Source organism: Neodiprion fabricii, chromosome 2 (assembly GCF_021155785.1).
Source record: "Neodiprion fabricii isolate iyNeoFabr1 chromosome 2, iyNeoFabr1.1, whole genome shotgun sequence".
Taxonomy (NCBI): domain Eukaryota; kingdom Metazoa; phylum Arthropoda; class Insecta; order Hymenoptera; family Diprionidae; genus Neodiprion; species Neodiprion fabricii.
The window spans coordinates 10,406,166-10,428,306 of record NC_060240.1 but is presented as its reverse complement, the minus strand read 5'-3'; the positions used below and the strand labels follow the sequence as shown (position 1 = coordinate 10,428,306).

Sequence of the window (22,141 nt, the reverse complement as noted above, 5' to 3'; positions counted from 1 at the left end):
TCATGCAAGAATAACACCAGAAAATGTGCTCCTACAATTAGTGGTAATTCTATTACAGGAATATCATTGTAGCGTGAAACAAATACCCGTTGGGTACTTGTGTTCTGCTTTCGATACAGAATAGTGCTATCACGGGACTACCTTTTCCCGTTAACGAATGCGTAGGCTCTGATAACAGTTAATCATAAGTGACATTTGACTTGCTCGGTAAGGACTGACTATAGAAACTTTTTTATGAACTGATTTTGAATTTTGAGGATGTCGAAAATTGCAACAGATATTATCGTTTTCGAATCATTAAATATGACTCGAAGAGATAAAATTTGTTCATGAATGGGTGCGGGGATAATTAAAAAAAAAATTAGGTAATGCGTTTCATAGTTCGGTCCGTACATGGCAGATATGATGCTGCAAACATATTGACATAAAATCCAACAGAATTGTAATTATGTACTTGAGAATCATTGAAGCATACATATTTACTATTCGTTTCATAAGTCAGCAGATAATTTAAAGTTTACTAATTAATCCGGTCATAGTCAATTTATTATCAATCGGTGTTCTGTCATATTATATTCCATTTTGTCACAGTATAATGTTACATATACATATATTATACATTTTTTGTACGTGACATCGTGGTCCAATTTGTTATTTTTTCAACGTTCTTCTTCAATTATGAAATTATTTATGCTGATTTAATTCATGCACTTACGTTACAATTAACGTAAAAGATTAATAGAATCGTTCATTAAAGTATTTATATAAGTGCATTGCAGCGTTAAAATCTGACAGTAAAACAGTTAATATTCACCACTCAATAGCTGTGAAGGCGTAGTAATAAAACCTGCGTCATTGCTTACGTATTTCATAAGTAGTTGTTGAAGAATTGAATAAACAAGTTATATATAACAATATTTACATGAGTTCGTGAATAAGTTTTTTGAAAATCTCGAACGAAATTGGTAGGAAAAAAAAAAAATTTCAAATTAGCGCCAAAGTAATCGCGGCGTGACTCTAGTCGGAATTTAAAGAGACAGGCAAGTGACAGTCACTTTTCTACTTTTCGTCTTTTCCTATCAATGTGGCGCTAGCTGTGATCGAATGACAAATTGTATGTAACCGCCAGCGGTTATTTGGGTAAAAAAAATACAGGTTGCGACAACAGTACATGAATTAAAAGAGCTGTTTAAATCGAGGTAAATACTGGCATCCGTACATTCGGCGGTAAATTATGTCAGTGTATTGAGTAGCTGGGAGTGATAGGGAGACATGGCGAACATTGCGGCGCAACGAATCAAACGGGAGTTCAAAGAGGTTATAAAAAGCGAAGAGGTGAGTGAATAGGTGCAACTTCTCAACGACCCAGTACATTTACCAGTATTTAGCCAAACGCGTGATCGCGAGAGAATTTCACATATTATGCAACGCTAACCTGTAACAAACGGCTAAACAGATTCTCCACGTACCAAGTCGTAGACAATTTTGAGTTGAGGGCACATCTCGCTTTCCTCGCTCGTTATAATTTTCAAACTTTCCTCTGACAGTTGCTTGCGCAATTATTTACCTCGGCTGAAAAGTGTCTGTTGTTATTAGAAAAAAAACATTTTCATTGAAATCTTATCCATTTCACAAAATTCGTGAGAATCTCAAGTTCTTAGTACATGAAATATCCTATTCAGCTCATATTCATTTCCATAGAATCTTTATTTCTTCAATATCTACGTTCTCTGCCAGGTTCATCTTTTAGGTTTCATCATTTCTCCGGATATTTGAATACTGTTTTAGAGTCACTAATTAACCATCCAAAATTCCTGTTTGAAAAGATATCAATAAATGTAGCTTACTTACCATTTTCTTCTTCTTCCGTTGACAATAATTCGACATTTTCTGGGCTTGCCATAGATTTTTGGGCTTGCAGTCAAGTTTTGTTTTTCCAAGACCCCTTTGTAGGCAGGCTATCACGATTTCCACGCTTTGTTAACAAACTGCTTTGAATCTTGTCACATTTTCTTACTTCAGACCGCTTCTTGCGCTAGTCGACATTTCGAAACTTTGTTATTTTCTACACATCATTACGGGTCGCGTTGATAAACTTGGCTTGGTCATTTTTTTTATAAAAGTATTACAGATTAAAGGCTACAGGGGGTCGGCAATCTTATTAAAAGTAGATTACTATTTCTCAGCAATACGATGTATCTGTTGAGCAGTACTGTTCATATGAATCGCGATAATATTTGTGTTGATAAAACATAACAACCTCGGTGCATAGCTTGGTTGCTTTTCCCTTTTCTACAATTATAATATTCATTAAATATGCTGATAAGATAGTGTTGTGTTTCAGTTGAAATATATTTTCAATAGTTGAAGTTCATATTGAATATGGTCAACTTGTCAAATGATTTCCTCTTCTACTTTATTGGCATTTTCAACAAACAATAATTGACTAATCCTGTTTACCTCTTTTCTCTAACATTTCAGGTGGCAAAATGTGCGATTAAGGTAGAACTAGTAAATGATAGCTTCACGGAATTAAAGGGTGAAATAGCAGGACCACCCGACACTCCATATGAAGGTGGCAATTTCGTGTTAGAGATAAAAGTACCTGAAACGTATCCATTCAATCCACCCAAAGTAGGTACCAAAACCATCATGAACAAAGATGTAGTATAGGATCTGAAGTCATTGAATTTTACACTTTTTTATTTCAGGTTCGCTTTATCACAAAAATATGGCATCCAAATATATCCTCAGTTACAGGCGCCATATGTTTGGACATATTAAAAGACCAATGGTAAGTTGCAGTCCAATAATGGTTACTAATATAATTGATCGGGTGATAATTTTGCACTCTGCAATGTCGTTGGTTCTATCACCTTACGACAGAATAATTGCATAACAGATTTTAGTTGCATTGTGTTTTAAACGATAATTGTCATCCTTTGTCAGGGCTGCTGCGATGACCTTAAGAACAGTTTTGTTATCGTTACAAGCCTTATTGTCAGCTGCTGAGCCTGATGATCCACAAGACGCTGTGGTTGCTAAGCAGTATAAGGAGCAGCCTGAAATGTTTCGTCAGACTGCAAAACATTGGACGTCTGTGTATGCTGGTGGTACAAGATTTATCTACTACGAAATTTATTAAAGTTTTTTTTTACGAGTAAAGACCTCAGCGAACTATTGTAATATCAAAAAATACCAAGAAATGCCTGATATTTTTAGGACCAGCTAAGATGTCAGATCTCGATGACAAGATAAGAAGATTGACTGATATGGGAATCGAAGAACATAATGCACGAGTAGCCTTATCCTCCTACAATTGGGACTTAGAACGTGCCACCGAACAGCTATTCAGTTAGTGATTACTGTGTATTCTTATGTATCATAAAAAGCAGCTACTAATTGGCAGCAACCTCTTGGAATGTCACTGTCACAAAAGCATACCATCGTGTTTTCAAATAATTGAGAAAAAAACCCAACATTCGTAATGACAATATTGCAATGGTGAGATAACTTTGGAAGTGATCCCAAATTTGACTAACTATTAGCATTCATTTAACATGTAAAATAGATACGAGAAACGATAATAATTGATGAACAAGTTTTAAGTAGCAAAATTTCATAAGATATGTAACTCAAGAGGAGGGCATTATTACGATTTACGAGAATAAGTTGTAAATTCTAAATCTACAAGACGAAGCGACATTTATGTTTGAATAGACATATGAATAATGTTTTTTTTTTTTTTCAATCAATTCCCAATAATCCACTTAGAAACAGCATTAGTAAAATATTTAAGAACCAAACACGTATTAAAATCTACGAAGATAATTGCTTTGATTAGGCACTAACACAGTTGCCAAGTGCTTCCCTGAAATTTTTCTTCAATCTGAGTTCAAGTTTTATGTGAAACCTCATTGCTAGAGGTGTGTATCCAATTGACTGCGTTACTAACGGTTGTACTACTCAAGTATAACTCATTGTCAGTTCAATGAATGATGATATTACATGTTTTTGCCCCCAACTCTTATTGTTCGAATATAAATAAAATTATTAAACACTTCTTCAATTGCCAAAATTTGAAGATTGACTAGCTGATTATAATATCCTGCAGCATATCGACTGATTGTAACGGGGTTTCGCTTGACTCTTGAGTGTATATTAATCAAATTAACGTATCTTTTAGTCCTAATAAACGTATTTATGAAATTTCGGTAGCCTCCAAACTTGATTTCTGAATATTTAAATTTTGCACATTTTTTGAAGTTTGATTACTTGCAAACTTACACTACTTTTCATTATACCGACGATAAGCAAATTCCAAGAAATCAGCAAAATTAAACTGATAATTTTAATTACAGTGACGGTTATGGCGAAAAATTGAACATAGCTATTTGATGAAAATACATTTCTTAGAAAACTTGGAGTGTAAGACGGCAGTGTGGTACGACAGGATATCGCATGGTCGGTCCCGTGCACGTTTGCTAAGTGATATTGTATACGTTTCACGAAATGGAACATTTGATTAATTTAATCTACATCCTATCTTACTTCGATTGTAATTCTAAGAGTAAAGTTCTGTTGCCAGGTGTGAAATCTTACCTGCATACGATGTACTCCAATTAATTGAAAATTGATAGTTATATTTCATAATATTTCATGCATTTTTCAATCATTCACAATGTGCAGGCTGTGTCTGAAGTGTCGCCAGCAAGAGTCAAGGTCCAACTACTCGCAAACCAGTTTGTTAACTTGGGACAAATGGTTGGGATCTGTGAATTTGAATTTACAGGAAAACAAAAAAAAAAACTGCTCTGTTCATATTGGGAAATTTAGAATTTATACCATTTAATAAGATCAATGTACATTAATAGGCCTCAAATATTAATAAAAGTAATTTTTTTTCAATACTTCTTTCAAAATTTGATCCACCTTGATTTGATCGTGGAAAAATATAAATAGTATACAGTTTTGAATTACTGGAAGTAAAAAAATTATTCGGTCAATATTTAAAAACAGGGCTTATAGCACTCTTAAAAAATGTGCCTAATCTATAAAGAAAATTTTTTTATTCGATACAAAATACTTACGCTACAATAATCGGTATCACATAAATTTAATTACACACACGTATATGACATATTGTATAGTTTAAACAAGTTTTTTTCACTTTCTATTTCACTAGTAAATAAAACACATTCGATTATGATTTTACATCATGCTATTCCTTAATAACACTTGACGTCAACGTCTGTATGCATTTATCTTACAAATAATCAATTACCATATTTATATGCCCTTAGTTTCTTTTGAGAGAGCGTTGCTAGAAAGAGGTCATTGTTTTTAGTATTAAAGGCGCAGAAGTCTATCACAGGATCAGAAACAGGAAGATTATAGATCTGTTTACCAGTTGATATGCTCCAAATTGGTATAGAGCTGGTAGCTTCTTGATGAGCGGCTAGAAGCGTGTCATTTTCAGTCTTTATCTGACACGGTCTAGAAAGTAATTTCTGTGAATTTCCACCTTGGAAAGTGTGAACGATATTGCAAACGATTATATCCTCGGTACCTTTTTCAATTGTACAAACAGTATGCCTTGCCTGCGGTTGCCTGGAGTTTGGGCGAGACGAAACCACGACATGTTTGCTTTCGGAATCGTAGCAAACTGACACAAACGGCCCTTCAAGAAACATTTGCTTGCCTGTAAACTCCGCATCTTTGCTTTCGTATGCGAAACAACTATTCAGGCGACAAGCTATGAACCCTCCAGCCGGTATTCCACTGTCGTAAGCTGGTGCAACCTTTGCTAAAGCGACGACCGGTGATCTGTCTCCTGGTCCGTCTATTTTGCTGATTGGGCCAGCCGTTTGTCTAATATCGAATTGTCTGACAGAACCGTCTTGGGCACCGGCCAAAAAGACATTGTGATTATTACCGGCCCAACAACAGCTCCATAGCTGAGAATCCGTCTGATAATTGTGAACCACTGTATTATTGTGGATGTCCATCAACTTTGCACACTTGTCGAATCCAACACTAAGGAGTATTTCGTTTATGTAAGGATTGAACGACACGTCTCTGATGGCCTGAGAATGCAGGAAGACGAATTGTCGAGATCGAAATTCTCTGGAATCAATTTTTTTTATTCCATACCCAGAAAATAAGGCATTTGTGGATTTTTGTGATATGACTAAGGTCTGGTACCACGCATTATAGGCAAGAACTCTGCACCCGCCATCTTTACAAATGTCAATCGATCGTTCAAGATGAAATTTCTTTAACATTGGTTGCGAATTTGAGTGCTGTAGGCTCGATTGATATTCCTTTCCCATTTGCAGTTGCTGACTTTCAAGTTCTAATATTCGCTGCTTCATACCAGCCAGCTGTTGGTCGAATAATTTCTGCCGTATTATGTACCTTTCCAGTTCCATCTGCAGCCGACTTTTCTCTGCTGTAACTTTGCTTAATTCTACTTTCAGTTTGTCCGCTTCACTAGTATCAACTGCTGATAACTTTTTGACATACAATACGCGTATATCCTTAGCCGAAGCCTTGTGATTGCACTGAGGACATCGACGCGCTCCTGCGTTACATCCAGTTTGTAACCAACGCTGAATACAACTATATCCAAACAGATGTCCACAGCGTAAAGAACAGAGACGATGTTCTCCAGAGTTGTTCCACAGATCCATGCAAATCGGACATGATTGACCCGAATCTAGGTCTGCCTCCTCATCCGAGCCTGGGTCTTTTCTTTTGTTTCCTATAAAATGAGTTTTGTCCATTGAGATATATTTGAATTATCTTAGGTAGATCAACGGTAACTGTTAATACTAGTTTGTTTTGCAAGAAGCAATTACGGTCCCAAAGAGATCCGAAACATCAAATAGGGGCTATAATTATCTGGACCTTGAATCAATGTCAAATATTTCATATGACTTTGAGATGTCAAAGGAAACATGACTTGATACTATGATGAAACAATATGTAAGTGCTTACTGCACCTTTGAATATTACTAAATAACTCACCAATTTCGAGAAGCTCTTCGTTATTGTTGTTTGCTTGTGGTTTTTGGAAAATTGGTACATTCTCTTCCCCTTGTACAGATCGAAAGATTACTGGTTCACTATGCTCAATAACCTGAGCTTCTTGGTCTGTCTCTGGTTCTGATATGTGTACCACTTCCCGTATAGGAGTGTTGACACGATTATCAGGAGCCAGGATTACTGGCTCATCTGCTTCTTGAACCTCCATCTCTTCTTCATCTAACATAATCAATATTCAATTAATAATAAGAATTGGATTATAAGTGTACATCAAGCTCGATGTTGAATGATAGCTGCGTGCAAGTGTTTCCTCAAAATCTTTGCCATTTTCTGATCAACTGTGTCTGTGAATAGTAATTTAATCGATGGTTAATCGTTTGCTGACAAGACAGGGTGAAACAAATTAAAGCATATAAATGAGGCAGAAAACAGTATCAGATGTGGGGTAAACGGTTAACGGTAAATTTAAAGGGCTTATTCCTTGGAAACGGAAAGAGAAAGATAAAAATCAACTCACTGTTTTCCATTTTTAACGAAGTCGGACAGGTTATACATTTAGAAGAAGAGATGAGGGTGCAATGCGGGATTAGCAATGGTTGAAACTTGAAATTAACAACAAAAAAGCGGTGACCATAGTAGGTAATTGGAAAAATATCACGTTTATACTTTTTTACCGAACCATTGATGTTGCCAAAGGACTTATGACTTGGTTTCACTCCTTTGGAGTGCTCACTTATTTACGCTCCGTTCTGTTAGGGTCGGTGTCCTAGTGAGAACAAACGGGAAATCGGAAATCTTCTCAATCTGCTTAATCTCATCGGTAAACAGTCAACGCGTCTTTCAACATCAATCGGTATTTGGCTAACAGCCTGTGTTAATTAAATATCCTTGAGTGTCAGCAACCGATGGCGGTTAATGGCGGTCGAATCTGCCTCCAATAATTGTAGGTAGAGTATCGCGATGATCACGTTGATTGGCCACTCATTGAATCTACTTCGAATATTGGCGCTAATTTTTGACAACCTTAAATTTTAGGACTTTCAGAATTTTACAGTTTGCATCTTGCAACTTTTAACAATAATATTCTTTTTCACAACTTTACACTTTGTTCGAACGTTGTAAGAGAAAACTTGCGGGATATGAATAATCGTTAGAAGAGCGTCTCGTTAGAATGTTACAACACCAGAATGCAGGGTTCTTTCCCTTTTTATTGAGTTGTACGCTCGCAACTATGCTGCAAAGAAGTGTTTTTACATAAACTTTGCATCGCTTGCAAATATATTCTTCAGTCAACACCATGATCCTTGCTATTTTTAATTTCCTTCTATAAATGTACGCTTTGCATGGCTTTCGACTTTTTTCTATCGAGCTCTCTGGGAATCGTATGTTTTGCGAAGTCATAATAAGCCACAATTGATTGTAATAAAATATAGTTGGTAAATTATTTGTGAACAGAACGAACTTTTGAATTACTCAAGGCTGGCTCATTTGTGCTTAGACGATTACTGAAAACTGGGTTTTGTGTCTTTTGGGATTGCGTGCTAAATGGCTCTCGCCGATGAAAAAGCTACCGTATCACCAACACGGTTTCTTATGGCCCCGGGCCTACCCAGGGCCCACTGAGACCCACTTACCCGCGGACTGGTTACGCAAAGTTATTTGTCACATGGATTCTTTGGAAATTCTGCGATTTTGCAATATCTGCGAATCATTTAAGAGGTTCCCGGAATGCATTTTTAACAAATTCAAAGATCGCCGGCTAACTTCATATAGTATCTTACCGAACTTCAAAAAGCGTGACTCGAAGCGGTTATCTCAACAATTTGTAGTCAATGCTTGTTCCGTGGTAGCTTGATCAAAGCTAGGTCCACGGACTTGCTAGGCCATGAAAAGAAAAAATTAAATTAAAAAAAAAGAAATATGGCGTAACGTGATTGCTACACATGTGTCAGTGAATTCGGTAAGTGATTTTTTGACGATAGTTTATACTCGGTGCAAGCGTAAAAACGTATTCCTCGCAATAGGACTCACTGCGCAATTATTTTTACCGAGTATAAAGATTTTCTCATTTTAAATAGTTACATAACTTCACGGTAAAATCATGTTCAGGACGCATATTTCTGACGTCGGTTGTTCAGCCATTTGAGAGAAACTTTGTAATAAACATTTTCTCGTTACTCTATTACCTCCTTTTCTTTTTTCTCAAATTCTTTTCATTTCATTTTCAAACTCACCTTGCTGTACGAATACGTAATTTTTTTTTCACCACATCTGCCTAATTACGTAAGACTAGTTATACGGAATTTGATTTGAAGGAATATAAATACCGGCGTCTTCACAACGTCGAATCTACTTTTGCTCACTTGTTCTACTGGCACGCAATCTCCCCGATCTCACGCCTTCAGATTTCCTTCATTATTTTTAATATTTATTTATTCACTTAACGTAAAAATAAATTAGCAGCCCCTACTTGCCAACTACCATGACGTATATATCTACATACATTCGACGTAACCTTGTTGGTTTTTTCCTTTTTCTCTTCCTACAGATCTCAAGCAGCTTCAGCGCATTACCAAAGGTTGAAATCGATTCAAATATTTTCACTATCACCAAGAGAGAAAGGAAAGACTAGGTGAGATTTGCCTTCTTTGAAACGTTTTCAGTAAAAGTAAGCACTGTAAAGCATGTTCACTCTCCTCCATAACCTGTTAGCAATGTGACGAGATTCTTTTGTTGCCGTCGATCGAGACAGGAGATTCGAATAGCCATCGAAAGGTATCCAATTGCGATGATTGTCCCTAGATTTCAGAGTTGAGTGTTGGAAGTAAGAGACCTAGAAATTTTGCTTTTTCATAATCATTTAATGTCCTGTGCATTTATTTGATGGTTACTATTTGGCTATTTATTTGGTGGTATGTAATTCGAGATTAGATTTTTGAGCGATTAAACATTGAAGTATGTATTTTTGTACTTGTTTTCTGTATTTCGTTTGCTTGTTATCACCTATTTTTGTGTACCTAATAATTCAATAGCACGAATTTATTGTAGATACCTATATGACGTATTTATTACATCACAAGGATGACCGTGGATTTTGATGTAAGTAGTAATTAACTACGGGATATTTGAAAATCTTGTCACATCTTCCATACTTATTTACATGTCGTAAAAGAAAAAGAAATGAAAATTTCATTTACACTATTGACCAGTTGCTCAAGACTTCCACTAAATCCACTGAAATTCAGTTTAAGAGAAAATATAACCACTTGATACTGTTTTTCAAACATTATTTACATAAATTTAGATTTCAACAACCTTCTACAGATGATTTCGCATTACAAAATTGAGAAAGCAGATATTATTTCCTGTTTTTATATGAGAAAAGAGTCAAGAAAACGTTATTAACAAAAACGTATATTAAGAGGGTTTGAAAACCTTGCAAACAGAAATTTATCAAGTAATTTTACAATTTGTGCAAAATTTTTTTATGTAACAGGAGGATTTAATTTTTGTGACGGAGTGTTGGCAGTCTGGAAATCGGTGCCTTGAGTTTTGTGGCAATCCTTGTAGCGTATCTGCATGAAAATAGTTATATGCTCATGCCTCTGTTACACTTTTTCGACGACAATGTAGCAATTTAACTATTCTAAAATGCTAGTACTTGATTTTTCAGTTTCTATGTCATCAGTTGTTGTTAGGAAAACTTACGGCGAAATGAAATAATCTCCCTTCAGCAAATTATAGTACGGGTCTCTTATTCAGAGTACTTTACTAGAAAGAAAAGTTAACAGCTTAGAAAAGTTGCTTGTTTATAAAAGACTTCCATCAGAAGTTTGAATTTGCAAAGGAATGAGATAATTCCAATGAATCAATACAGATATGTAAGATATGAATTTTCAAAATATTGAAATTCGATCTTATCAAAACTCTTCGGTATTTTATCTATCAGTAACCGACGTACATTATCAGATTCTCATGTTTACAGTAAGTGTATTCAGATAATGCCGATAATCAGTTAATCCGTGAATTTGAGCCCAACCGGCTCAATGATTTTCAAGATATCGAATTCCGAGTTCGGAAATGCAGATCCGACTCCACTAGTAGCAGACATAGTTTATTAAATTGATTTTCACTGTAGTATTTTTCATAATTTTACCATCCTTGTAACTAATCAGTAATGTGTCTGTGTTCATCGGTTGTGATTTTGAACCTATAGCATATGAAGAAAAAAAACAGATTTCACTGTATCCAGGGCTGATAACTTCTGTAACAGAATTTCGCACCATCCTGTTGTCTTTAAGAAAATTGCAAATATCAGGTACTGACATGCATGCAAAGGTTTTATTCTTCTCCATTTCCACCGATAATATTCCTTTTCCATCCGATTTATTGATTTTAATGAAAAAATTTGATGCAAAATGAACAAAGACTCGTCACAGGCATTGCAAATCAGTTTGCCCTCATATTCCCAGATAATTATCTCGTCAATATGTATGTACAGAAATATACATATTAGCCAAGATAAATATACATAGTGCGGAAAGTTTGGGGTGACGATGAGGACGATTACACAACTCGAAAAACAACTATCCAACAACAGTGTAAGAGAGGCTTAGGTATTAGTGTGCTTGTGAAGGCGAGTAAAAGCAATGCGCAGTGTAAATATGTGAAGGGGAGGTGGTAGTGATCTCAGAGAAGAGAGCCATTTTCAAACTCTTGGTTTAGATCGGCTAAATATAGCTGCAGGGTGTATAGGCTCCTGTAGTCTACCTTGCTCTGCAGAGCAGCGATATCCCACTCCATCACACAGATCTCGCTGATTTTCTACCTTCACCATGGCGAGCTGCCAAATTTTGTCTGCCTGAAATCTGTTAATAAGTTCTTCCAATTAATCTTAGAATCAGTAAATATCATTGTGAACTATTTATTCGTTTGTGCCAGTTAAACATGCGACTGTGTGCTTTCGGTGCTTTTCTTAGAAACTTGAAAGTTCCCATCCGCATTGTGATCCTTGCGACTTGTTGTCTTGGGAAGTAGTTCTATATTTAAACCGGAATTTATAACTTCACATTGTTCCTGCAAATAGTTATTTTACGTCCGCAGTTTAATTAGAATTACTTCATCATCTTTTTTTTTCACGAAATACTTTAATTATGTTGCTTGGATGATAAAATTATGTTCTAATTTGTTTGCAGTTTTAACAAATAGTTATTCTGTCTGGTACACGTATTGCTTTGATTAACCCTAAATTAAGTGAAATGGTTATTGGTTAAAATGTGATATTGAATTATGTATATCAATTGCCACCCAGTCGTGTTTCAAAATCTTTAGAAAGACTGGAAAGTGTTCATTCCTCGCATACGAGAAAGATCTATTTTTATTTTCATACAAAAATACATTTTATCGTGTAACTTAATATAACGAAATAGTCAAGGTGCCGCCGAATGCTTGTGGTAGATTTCAAATTCACTTCGCACTGACTAGCATTGCGGTAATATTATAAGTTGAGTAAAATTGAAACTAAGAATAAACGCACGAAATGTGCCTGCGACTAAACCTATATTATACATTCACAGGCTATGGTGTGTGCCGTCGAAGACTGTGGTGTGGAGTGCGTAGTTCGTGATTGCACTTCACGAGATGCCCAGCCAAAGTTTAAGCTTTCTCTTCACCCATCGACGACAGTTATTGATATCTTCAACTATGTAGCTCAACATTATTCCTACGATGTGGACAGCTTTGAGCTGGTGCTACAAAGTGCACGTGGTGAAGTGGTCAGTCGGTTTATTTTCATCCGTGTTCTTTTCGCTTTGAACCAAAAACTTTGAATACTGTGAATTGACTTCTCTCCAATATATGTAAATGTATGTTCTTTTTTTATGCCTTCAGGTCGAGCTAAACGAAGTAAAGGAAAAAAACCTGATGGAAATTGGATTGAATTTTAGTAACGAGACAAAGTACACACTGGTCGTGAGTGACGTTTCTCGCCACGCTTCAAAGGATGCAGCGGCCAACAGAACTATTTCATCCATCAAGACTCCACTGTTTAGTCCATCCTCTGGAGATTACAACCGACCAGCTCCAGCATTCCAGTCACAAATCCAGGAGTTCACTTTTAATCATAAAAGTGTCATCAAGCCTGAGACTAGTAAGTTTGATGCACCTTGCGATACTTCAGAGTAAATTTCGTCGCAACGAGGCAATGAAAGGAAGCTTTTTTCACGTTCAACTCATTTTATTCTATCACGAAATATGGCTGATTATCATTATTCTGATTAAATTTTATTGATAAATAGAGCAGACGTTTCAGTTTTTGCTGCTTCAATACAGAGAAAGTGGTTGACTTTGAGCTCGATAGAGAGACTACAAATATCATCATCAATTACATTGTAATTTATTTTTCATCTAGTAATTTTGAATTTTGATCATTCTTCTAGGACGTAGAAGGGGGAAAGTTAATAGTCAAGGTATTACTATGATAATTTCGACTGTACATTTACTTGGATGACACTTTGAACCTGCCTGTTCCGCCATTTGACAGCATATATTTTGTAATCCGGTTATAGGAGACACAATTACTCAAATTTAGATATATGAAGCCAATTATGCAGCATGATGCTAACATTTCAATGAGTTATTCATTTACATGTAAAAAATTCAACATGATATGATTGGAAAAATTATCTTGGACCGTAACGTTTTTCTCAAATTTTGTTCTTCAATGCTCACAATCCTTTATAACTAGTATAATATACTACATACAACTCTTTTCCGTTATGCAAACTATTCAATGTTAGGATTGATCAACTTTGCTTTCTAAAAAACTGGTTCAAACTTTACTTTACCAGTTGCTTTTGTATATCGAAATGATTAGACACTGATTAAACGACTCCTCTGTAATAATTCACTTGACCAAACAGCTGTAATCTTCTAGGTTACGTCGGTCTGGTGAATCAGGCAATGACGTGTTACCTAAACAGCCTTTTGCAAGCCCTCTACATGACCCCAGAGTTTAGGAATGCTTTGTACAACTGGGAATACGTCGATGGTTCAGAGAAAGATGAGGCCAAAAGTATTCCATATCAACTGCAGAAATTATTTCTAAATTTGCAGGTCAGTTTTCATAAATCAGATTATAAATTAGGGATGCAAATAGATATTCTAGAATATTCTGTATAGTTCGAAAGAAAATCATGTATTTCAAATTTCATTAATGCTATGATTTACATCTGCCGAGTAGACGTCAACAAAGCCTGCAGTGGAGACTACTTCTTTAACGAAAAGCTTTGGTTGGGACTCAACGGAAGCATGGCAACAGCACGATATACAAGAGTTGTGCCGAGTGATGTTTGATGCCCTGGAACAGAAGTTTAAAAACACACAGCAGGCTGACCTGATCAATAGGCTTTACGAAGGTATACTTTTTAGTCAACGAATACCTTTGTAATAAAATTATACATGATATTTACCACTGACACGCTGATCATTATTCAACAGGAAAGATGATCGACTATGTAAAGTGCCTAGAATGTAGTACTGAAAAGTCTAGAGAGGATACTTTTCTGGACATTCCTTTACCTGTTCGGCCATTCGGCAGCAATGTCGCGTACAATAGCGTGGTGAGCATGCTTCAATTTCAGGCCACAAAATCACGATACTGGAGATTTTTTAGTGTACTATCACTGTTTTGGACGGCAATTCACATTATATTAAAATATTTGTGATTCTTCTACAGGAGGAAGCCTTGCGAGCGTTTGTGCAACCTGAAACACTGGACGGGACAAATCAGTATCATTGTGAAAAGTGTAACAAAAAATGTAACGCACATAAGGGGTTGAAATTTTCAAAATTTCCGTACCTTCTTACATTACATTTGAAGCGATTTGACTTTGACTACAATACTCTCCACAGAATCAAGCTGAATGATAAGTAAGTCTCGTCTTGAATTGAATTTCTTAAGATTTGGATTTCTTTAACTCTTTTTTTGTTTGTCTTCAGTTCTCTGCTATACCGATCGTCACATATTGCTACAATATGTAATGCTTATATACTTATGTAACAGGGTAACGTTTCCCGATGTTTTAAATCTCAATTCCTTTGTCGCATCAACATCTGCTCACGAGTCTCCAGGTAGAGAGGAGGACACTGGCGTTGGAGTAAAGTGTGATGATAGTTCAACGACAGACAGTGGAACATTAGACGACGAATGTCCCCCGTGTGATAACAGCAGTGCAAGTACTAATCAATCTACAAATCACGATCAAGATGATGATGAAGGTACAAATGAAATCATACATTTTTTCTTTCCACTCTTGCGAAAAGTAAACTATTTTTGCCTAAATTGTTTTTCGAAATGTCAATTCATTCAATTTGATAAATAATATTCACCTTCTTACGTTGACAGGTATAGATGTAAGCAATGGACCCTCAACCTCAAGTTGCAGCAATCACAATCATGAAAATGAAAAGAATTCTGGAAATCGTGCAATTGATAAAGGTCCATATCAGTACGAACTCTTCTCCATCATGATTCACAGTGGGAGTGCAAGCGGGGGTCATTACTACGCGTATATCAAAGATCTCATGACTCAAGAATGGTTTTGCTTTAATGATCAGAGTGTCACGAGGGTAAGAGCTTTATTTTATTACGAAAATTATCTTGACTAGCAAAACGGCAAAATAAAAATGTTAACAATTGATGTATGTTAGCAGGTCTTATTCGTTTTATCAAATATTTTTGCCAATCTCATTAATTTTTATGTAGTGTCGTTTGATTGGTTTGAAACGGTACATATGAGTAGACGGCTGAAAAAGTGGGTGAATTTTTCAATCTCGTATCTCTGACAACCAAATATTCAATTCGATATGGATTTGTTTTCTTCAAAAGTGCGTAGATCAAACTTCATTTACATATTTTCTTTACTAGACTCAATTAATAGGAATCATTGTTATTGATAATAACGCCAACCAGTTCGCTCCGTGACATTTTTTGAGATGCTCACAATATCTCGAAAACGGCTTGAATGATTGATTTAAAATTTGGAGACAGTATTATTAGATAATTTATCCTCTCTGTTACGATCCGATATTTTTTTTTTTCTCTAACAAAAGTTATATTTGTCGTACAAAATTTACGAATTTTTTATTTAAGTAACTAAGGATATGATAAGAAAACTTAGATCGCGGCAAAGAAAATGAACAATTCAAGAAAAGTGTCTCCGAATTTTAAATCAATCATTCGACTCGTCTTCAAATTTAAAGTGAATCAGTTGAGCTGTTTTGGAAGTACTGTGGTCACCAAACAAACTGGTTGACATTATTCTCAAGAACAATGCTACCTGTTAATTGATACTAATAAAAAAAATATGGAATTGAAGCTTGATCTAAATAGTTTTGAAGAAAACAGACCCAAATCAAATCAAATAATTAGTTGTCGAGGTATAAAGTCCAAGAATCTACCAAGATTTTGAGCTGTCTACTCGTACATACCTCCTTAATAACATACACGGATTAATTTATTTGCAGATAACTTATGACGATATTCAAAAGACATATGGTGGTGGACCTACTCGAGCTTATTATAGTGGAGCATACAGCAGCAGTACAAATGCTTATATGCTTATGTATAGACAAATAGATCCACATCGTAACAAGCTGCCGATGCAAGCAGTAAACTTTCCCAAACACATACAGGTACATTGTGAATCTAATAGATTTTTAGCTACTGGCAGAATATTATCACGTTGTTGAAATCTTTTTATTTACAAAATCTCAATCAGGATCTTTTGAAGAAAATGAAAGAAAGTGAAGAAAACGACCGAAAGAACAGAGAAAAACAGATGTCTATGTGCAAGCTTAAAGTGTATTGTCATCACCCGGAAGAGGGCAGGCTCACAGATGCAAAACTTTACGTATTGCAAGATGAAACGTTACAAGAAACGACAGAGGTGGCTCACAGAAGGCTTGGTTTAGAAGGAATAGTAAAGCTAGATCAATGTCGATTAGTTAGTTACGATCATAACGAAGATTTGATCGAACGAAGCTGGGAAGGATCCGAGTTGATGGAACCGATCGGTGACATTTGGCGTAATAACAGCCGGTTCGATCTCCTGCTTCAAATACGTCGGAAGGACGAGCAGTTTGAGACTTATTTGCCAGGAGGTGAGTTTTTCCGACAAGATAGATAAAAGGAAGATGCAATGTATCAGATATTTGACTTTTATTTCTACTACATTTTTTCAACCTAAATATTTCAAGAGATTCTATTCTATTCCAGGTGTTGCAACGAAAGTATTTGTTGTTGATATTGATAAAGAAGAAGTTGTTGACGGTCCGATAAGTGTGCGAGGTTTATTAACTCAGACCATCAGAGAATACAAACTCGAGTTGTCAAAACTGTTAAAATTGGATGCCAAGCAGATAAAATTAGTCCTACAAAAATATCCTTCAGACAGCCGGTTGCTAGATAAAGATGACAATATGCTTCAATCTGAGGGATTTTATGGTCCGAATAAAATTTTCGTTGCCACAGCTTTGGACACAGACGAAACGAAACCTTTCCACGAATCTAAACTCCAAAAGATTATTGAAAATTTCGAGTACATCATCTCCCTTCGCGTATTGTTACCTGACACAAGCAAAGGTAAGCTAAGATTAACCATTTTTATTGAATTTTTTGCGGAAGAATGAAGTTGCCATTATCTTGTGAATAAATATTTCATTTAGAAACATTAGACGATTTGAATATTCCATCCCTCGAGGAGACACGCAAGGGGCAAGAAAAATCGATAGCGAATGGTCCGATAAAATCATCTCTTGGTGACATGATGAAGACGATGATGACAAAGAACAGCGAACAAACCAAACCCAGTTGCGGAATCGAGGAAACACCTCCGAAGACTAATACCTCTGCGCAGCTTGGAGAGGGCGAAGATTGGAATACACCTGAGCAGAGCAACAGCGAGGATAGCAGTCTGAGTGATAGTGAACGAACGTTAATGGGGGATGTTCCCGATTATACTAATTGCGTAGAACCTCAATTCCCCAATTCAGGAATAGTTTTTGACTACGCCCCACCCAAATTGACTCGTATGGAAAATTGGGATATCGATGATGAATCTGATTACTATTTCAAAGCTATTCCTCACTCAGAAGATTCGCAAAAATGTAGGTATTACATTTCTAGAGTAAAATACGGCCTAACTTCGATACTGTTCGAATAAAGAAATTTCTCGTGACATTTATATATTGCGAAAGATGAATAGGGCTATTCGTGTACCTGATTTAATAAGCTTGACATTCATTTTCCTCACAGTACTTAAAGTACTGGTGGATAAGAGAATGCAGTTGAGCACCCTGAAGAAGGACCTTGAGCCGCTCGTGGGTGTTCCAGTAGAGTATTTCAAAGTCTTCCGGCACTCGTCGGACTCCGGGGAAACAGAGTGCAGTAGACTAACTGAACAATTAAGTTGTTATCAAGACGGCGAGAGACTCAGTGTGAAATTAGGACGTGCTTTACGCAGTGGAGAGTTCAAAGTCAAGCTGTTCCAGCTACTTATTCATTCCACTGAGGTTTGTTTTTGTAATTTTATGATTTAATAGGACTTGTTTGTGTTTTAATTTTTTGCATTAACGAGGAAAAAAGAACGAGAAGTATGCATCTTGTCGAACCATTGTTTAATGCTTGTTTTATTTTTTAGCCGTTTAAATTTTTGTGCGATTGGATAGTATCTAATGAAATGACAGTTGGTCAGGCAAAGAAGGAAATTCTAGCTGAAATAAAAAGAAAGTATAATATTGACATACCGTACGAAAAGTGTCGTTTGAGGAGGAAAAATTACAAGACAGCGTCAAAAGTATGTTTAGACGAAGAAAAGTTCGAAGTATTACGTTTATATACACAATGCGAATTATTCGTACAAGAACTACCTGACAAGGAGACAGTCAAAGATTACAACCAGGTTGTTCTGTTTGTGAGGAAGTGGTCACCTTCCCAAATGCAACTAACTCCATTCGAAGAAATCACGATGAATGGAAAGTCCATTGAAGAACTGAAAGAAAAGGTGAGACAAGATTGAAATTATCAGTTGGTGATTAATTTTCGCATTTCTGTTACGAATGCCAATGGTTCCTAACGAAATATATTACCCACTATGTTTTAGTTATCCTCGATATCAGATATACCGGCGCAGTACATAGAGGTAGCCAAGGGTAGAAACGCATTTCCCTGTGATATCTCTGTACTTCAGGTGCAAAGTGAACTAAACTGGAATCACCAAGCAACAACTATAGATACCTTACCACTTAATCTTGAAGACGGCTCAGTTGTGTACTTTAGGTTTGTTGATTTTAGGAATTTTTTTATTAGAAAAATCTTTATGAAGTCAACATGAGTTTTTCCGCGGCAAGTAACCCATGGTTTTTTTTCGCTGTTTCGAATTTTATACAATTGAAAGTAAGCCGCATTTCATTTCATTTATCAACATACGTACTTACAAATGACTCTTGCGGGCTGAATTAGTTTTCAGAACTTAGCTGAACGTAGAATTTTACTTCGTTTATAATTAATGACATTTCATGAACAGAATACTGAAAATGCTGTGCGGAACTGATATAAAATCACAAATATCTCCAGCGTTTTAAAAATACATACTTCGAAAATCCACAATATCAGAAAAATCTAAAATTTTGGAACATTATTTTATACTGAAATGTTTGTCTGAAGGATTATTTTTTAACAAGAGTTAAAAAGTACTTTATCCATTTCATACTCCAGTTCCAGGAATATTCCGGTATTTATGCTGTGAAATGAAAATTTACATAGTTATGTGCCATAAAAAAAATTACGGTCAGCAAAATTATATCAACAAGTTTGAAGAGTTTTTTTTATTGATCTGTTAACTTTTTCATTTCTAAGTAATTTATGATGATAAAATATAGAAAGAATATTTAAAACGTACTCTTTGGATCGGTATTTTTCTTCTGTTCAAGTTATTCAAGTTGTTCTGATTTATATCGAAAGGTATAAAAAATATTGAACTGGCTATTGGAAAAAGTGGCCGAATTGACAAAGAGCCTTTTATATGATGTATATACATACACGAATCAACGTTTAGACATTCTAAAAATGGTAATGTTTTACAGGGATAGCAGAGAAGAACCTAAGCAGTTGAGCTCCGAAGAGCTCAAGGAGATAGCAAGCAAAGAGAGTTCGCGTCTGACGTCACTCTCGTCGACGTCAAGTTATAGTCCGCGGCGAGAGCGAGCGCTAAAAATATATTTGGACACCAAATGATCCCCGAACTGCATTTGATGTTGATTATACGCTGCTGCAGTAAGCTAGGATTCAACTAACGTGTTTGAACAGATTTACTTATTTTTGGTGCCCAGTTTCAGCACGATATCAAGAGTCCGTTCAGTACCTAAGAGACCTGATTAATATCAAGGGAAAAATTCGATAATACGATTACTTTTTCTAATACGAAATTGTGGGTCTATGTGTATAATAAAAGTCGCAAGAACTACAGTTCCGCAGTTTGATCGTGTTTTGCATTTGTTATATATATATATATAGATCACCATTTAAAAACTTGTCTCATACTTGAAAGTGTTTAACATCCAAGTTTTGTCATTCATATACATTTTTACTATTGGTATTATTTACTTTTTTCCTGATGTTAGAGTTGAACGGACTATGTATAATAGTAAGCCTATTATGTCGATGCTATCGAATTCAATTCAATATTATTGAACGGACTATGTATAGTAATATGCCTATCACAACGATGCGATAAATTCAATTTAATAAATCGACAAAATACCTTCACGTATTGATGATGCTGGTTTGGAAAGTTCTTAGGACGGTGATGAGTTGTTAGTAAAAAAAAAAGAAAAAAAAAAAGAGATAAAAATGCGAATAAAAATATTTGTTTTCTAATCATCTATCATTACAACTTTGCAAGCTCCCCGAAAGTCACCGTGTTTCATAATCTCACAATTGTTATGTTAGTGATTGTTCATATTTATTACTTGTTTGTGGCTCTGGCAGTAAATAGCCTGATTCCAGAGATTGTATTTGTATTATCTGACCTTCTGATCCTACGAACTTGCCACTTTTCCTTAATACTCACCGATTCTCTATGTCTTCTCAGTTTTTTTGATTGTCAGAGTTTGTAGCAGCGTACCAATTATTGATCGGCGTTTACCATAAATGGCAGTTGAGCTCTCGACATTTTTTTTTTTGTTGTTCTGGCTGAAATGTAATATACATATTATAATCTTCAATGTTATTCATTCTGGAACTTGTACATTAGATCTGTATTTTTTCAATCGCGCCGTTATCATGTACAAATTACATACAGGCAGTGAGCATAAGAGCTCCGGCAATTGTTATTGCTTGCACGCCACCCAAAGAGAGAAGAACTTTCTTCTTAGTATCTTTGGTTTTTCATATATATAGGGTACATATGTATGTATAACTGTAAATATTTGTGAAATAAGTAAGCCTGTAATACCTGTTTCATGACGTGTGTGTGTAGTGTGTGTGTGTGTGTGTGTGTGCGCATGTGTGTGTGACATGGTATGTATTTTATTATTAGCGGCATGCTGTTTTTCAAAAATAACTTATTAATGACAATTGGCCTTTATCTTTCCGCGTAATGTACTAAGAAAAAAAAAACTCGACATTAAAATTGGTCCAACACGATCGTCGAAGTATAAACGTCTCTCTGAATCCCATTGTTATTGTAAATCTGAGATTAATGTGAAATAATTCTTGTACCTGTACGTTATATGATGAAGCGAAATTAGTATCTTGAAAGGACGGATATATTTTGACGTTACATATCCGTTTCTTTAAAATATAATGTCTTCGATCGCTTTGATTCAGCCTTCGTTTCAATAATCTTGAATGAGTTTTACCTCTTATAATACTGCCCTGTGTTTCTTGTGGTAACATAACAGCGACCCAAAGCTTGACCTATTCTTGACTTCTTACCATTATAATCATTTGTATTTAATGTGCATCTCGCCCATATCCATTCTATTAAGAGTAAGTTGTCTTACAATTTTTACTTTTATTTGCATTTGCGCTACC

The 22,141-nt window shown here is 35.7% G+C and overlaps 3 protein-coding genes across 12 annotated transcripts; 2 read left to right on the top strand and 1 right to left on the bottom strand.

Annotated features, from left to right (window-relative positions):
* The first annotated feature begins 1,056 nt into the window (after nt 1-1,056).
* On the top strand, nt 1,057-4,908 carry LOC124176309 (ubiquitin-conjugating enzyme E2-22 kDa). 3 transcript variants are annotated; one of them, XM_046557427.1, is made up of 6 exons: nt 1,057-1,335; nt 2,482-2,634; nt 2,712-2,794; nt 2,950-3,113; nt 3,223-3,354; nt 4,362-4,908. In XM_046557427.1, the coding sequence occupies exons 1-6, from the start codon at nt 1,273-1,275 to the stop codon at nt 4,382-4,384; spliced, it is 618 nt and encodes a 205-aa protein (XP_046413383.1). In that variant the 5' UTR covers nt 1,057-1,272; the 3' UTR covers nt 4,385-4,908. The 3 variants fall into 3 exon arrangements, with proteins under 3 accessions (XP_046413383.1, XP_046413384.1, XP_046413385.1); XM_046557428.1 differs by having other exon boundaries at nt 1,058-1,335; nt 4,690-4,908; XM_046557429.1 differs by having other exon boundaries at nt 1,060-1,335; nt 3,223-4,908.
* Nucleotides 4,909-4,953: 45 nt separating this feature from the next.
* Nucleotides 4,954-8,899, bottom strand: LOC124176304 (E3 ubiquitin-protein ligase RFWD3-like). 3 transcript variants are annotated; one of them, XM_046557415.1, is made up of 3 exons: nt 7,565-8,899; nt 7,030-7,266; nt 4,954-6,763 (listed from the first exon to the last, which is right to left on the bottom strand). In XM_046557415.1, the coding sequence occupies exons 1-3, from the start codon at nt 7,572-7,574 to the stop codon at nt 5,277-5,279; spliced, it is 1,734 nt and encodes a 577-aa protein (XP_046413371.1). In that variant the 5' UTR covers nt 7,575-8,899; the 3' UTR covers nt 4,954-5,276. The 3 variants fall into 3 exon arrangements, with proteins under 3 accessions (XP_046413371.1, XP_046413373.1, XP_046413372.1); XM_046557417.1 differs by having other exon boundaries at nt 7,722-8,806; XM_046557416.1 differs by having other exon boundaries at nt 7,714-8,805.
* LOC124176302 (ubiquitin carboxyl-terminal hydrolase 47) lies at nt 8,894-21,797 on the top strand. 6 transcript variants are annotated; one of them, XM_046557409.1, is made up of 19 exons: nt 8,894-9,007; nt 9,596-9,679; nt 10,096-10,146; nt 12,624-12,821; nt 12,937-13,195; nt 13,982-14,160; nt 14,288-14,462; nt 14,545-14,666; nt 14,783-14,976; nt 15,110-15,324; nt 15,452-15,675; nt 16,573-16,740; nt 16,827-17,208; nt 17,324-17,689; nt 17,773-18,213; nt 18,362-18,618; nt 18,747-19,109; nt 19,209-19,384; nt 20,191-21,797. In XM_046557409.1, the coding sequence occupies exons 3-19, from the start codon at nt 10,129-10,131 to the stop codon at nt 20,339-20,341; spliced, it is 3,888 nt and encodes a 1,295-aa protein (XP_046413365.1). In that variant the 5' UTR covers nt 8,894-9,007; nt 9,596-9,679; nt 10,096-10,128; the 3' UTR covers nt 20,342-21,797. The 6 variants fall into 6 exon arrangements, with proteins under 6 accessions (XP_046413365.1, XP_046413368.1, XP_046413369.1 ...); XM_046557410.1 differs by lacking the exon at nt 8,894-9,007 and adding an exon at nt 9,186-9,203; XM_046557412.1 differs by lacking the exon at nt 10,096-10,146.
* The last annotated feature ends 344 nt before the right edge of the window (nt 21,798-22,141 follow it).

Excerpts from the sequence above, each read along its gene's own strand:
- LOC124176309 (XM_046557427.1), top strand. The coding sequence starts at position 1,273 with ATGGCGAACATTGCGGCGCAACGAATCAAACGGGAGTTCAAAGAGGTT. Across the intron at positions 3,114-3,222 it reads GACGTCTGTGTATGCTGGTG|GACCAGCTAAGATGTCAGAT; the intron begins GTACAAGATTTA and ends TGATATTTTTAG. Across the intron at positions 3,355-4,361 it reads TGCCACCGAACAGCTATTCA|TGACGGTTATGGCGAAAAAT; the intron begins GTTAGTGATTAC and ends TTTTAATTACAG.
- LOC124176304 (XM_046557415.1), bottom strand. Across the intron at positions 6,764-7,029 it reads CGAAGAGCTTCTCGAAATTG|GAAACAAAAGAAAAGACCCA; the intron begins GTGAGTTATTTA and ends CTCATTTTATAG.
- LOC124176302 (XM_046557409.1), top strand. Across the intron at positions 14,161-14,287 it reads AATTATTTCTAAATTTGCAG|ACGTCAACAAAGCCTGCAGT; the intron begins GTCAGTTTTCAT and ends TCTGCCGAGTAG. Across the intron at positions 17,690-17,772 it reads GTTACCTGACACAAGCAAAG|AAACATTAGACGATTTGAAT; the intron begins GTAAGCTAAGAT and ends TATTTCATTTAG.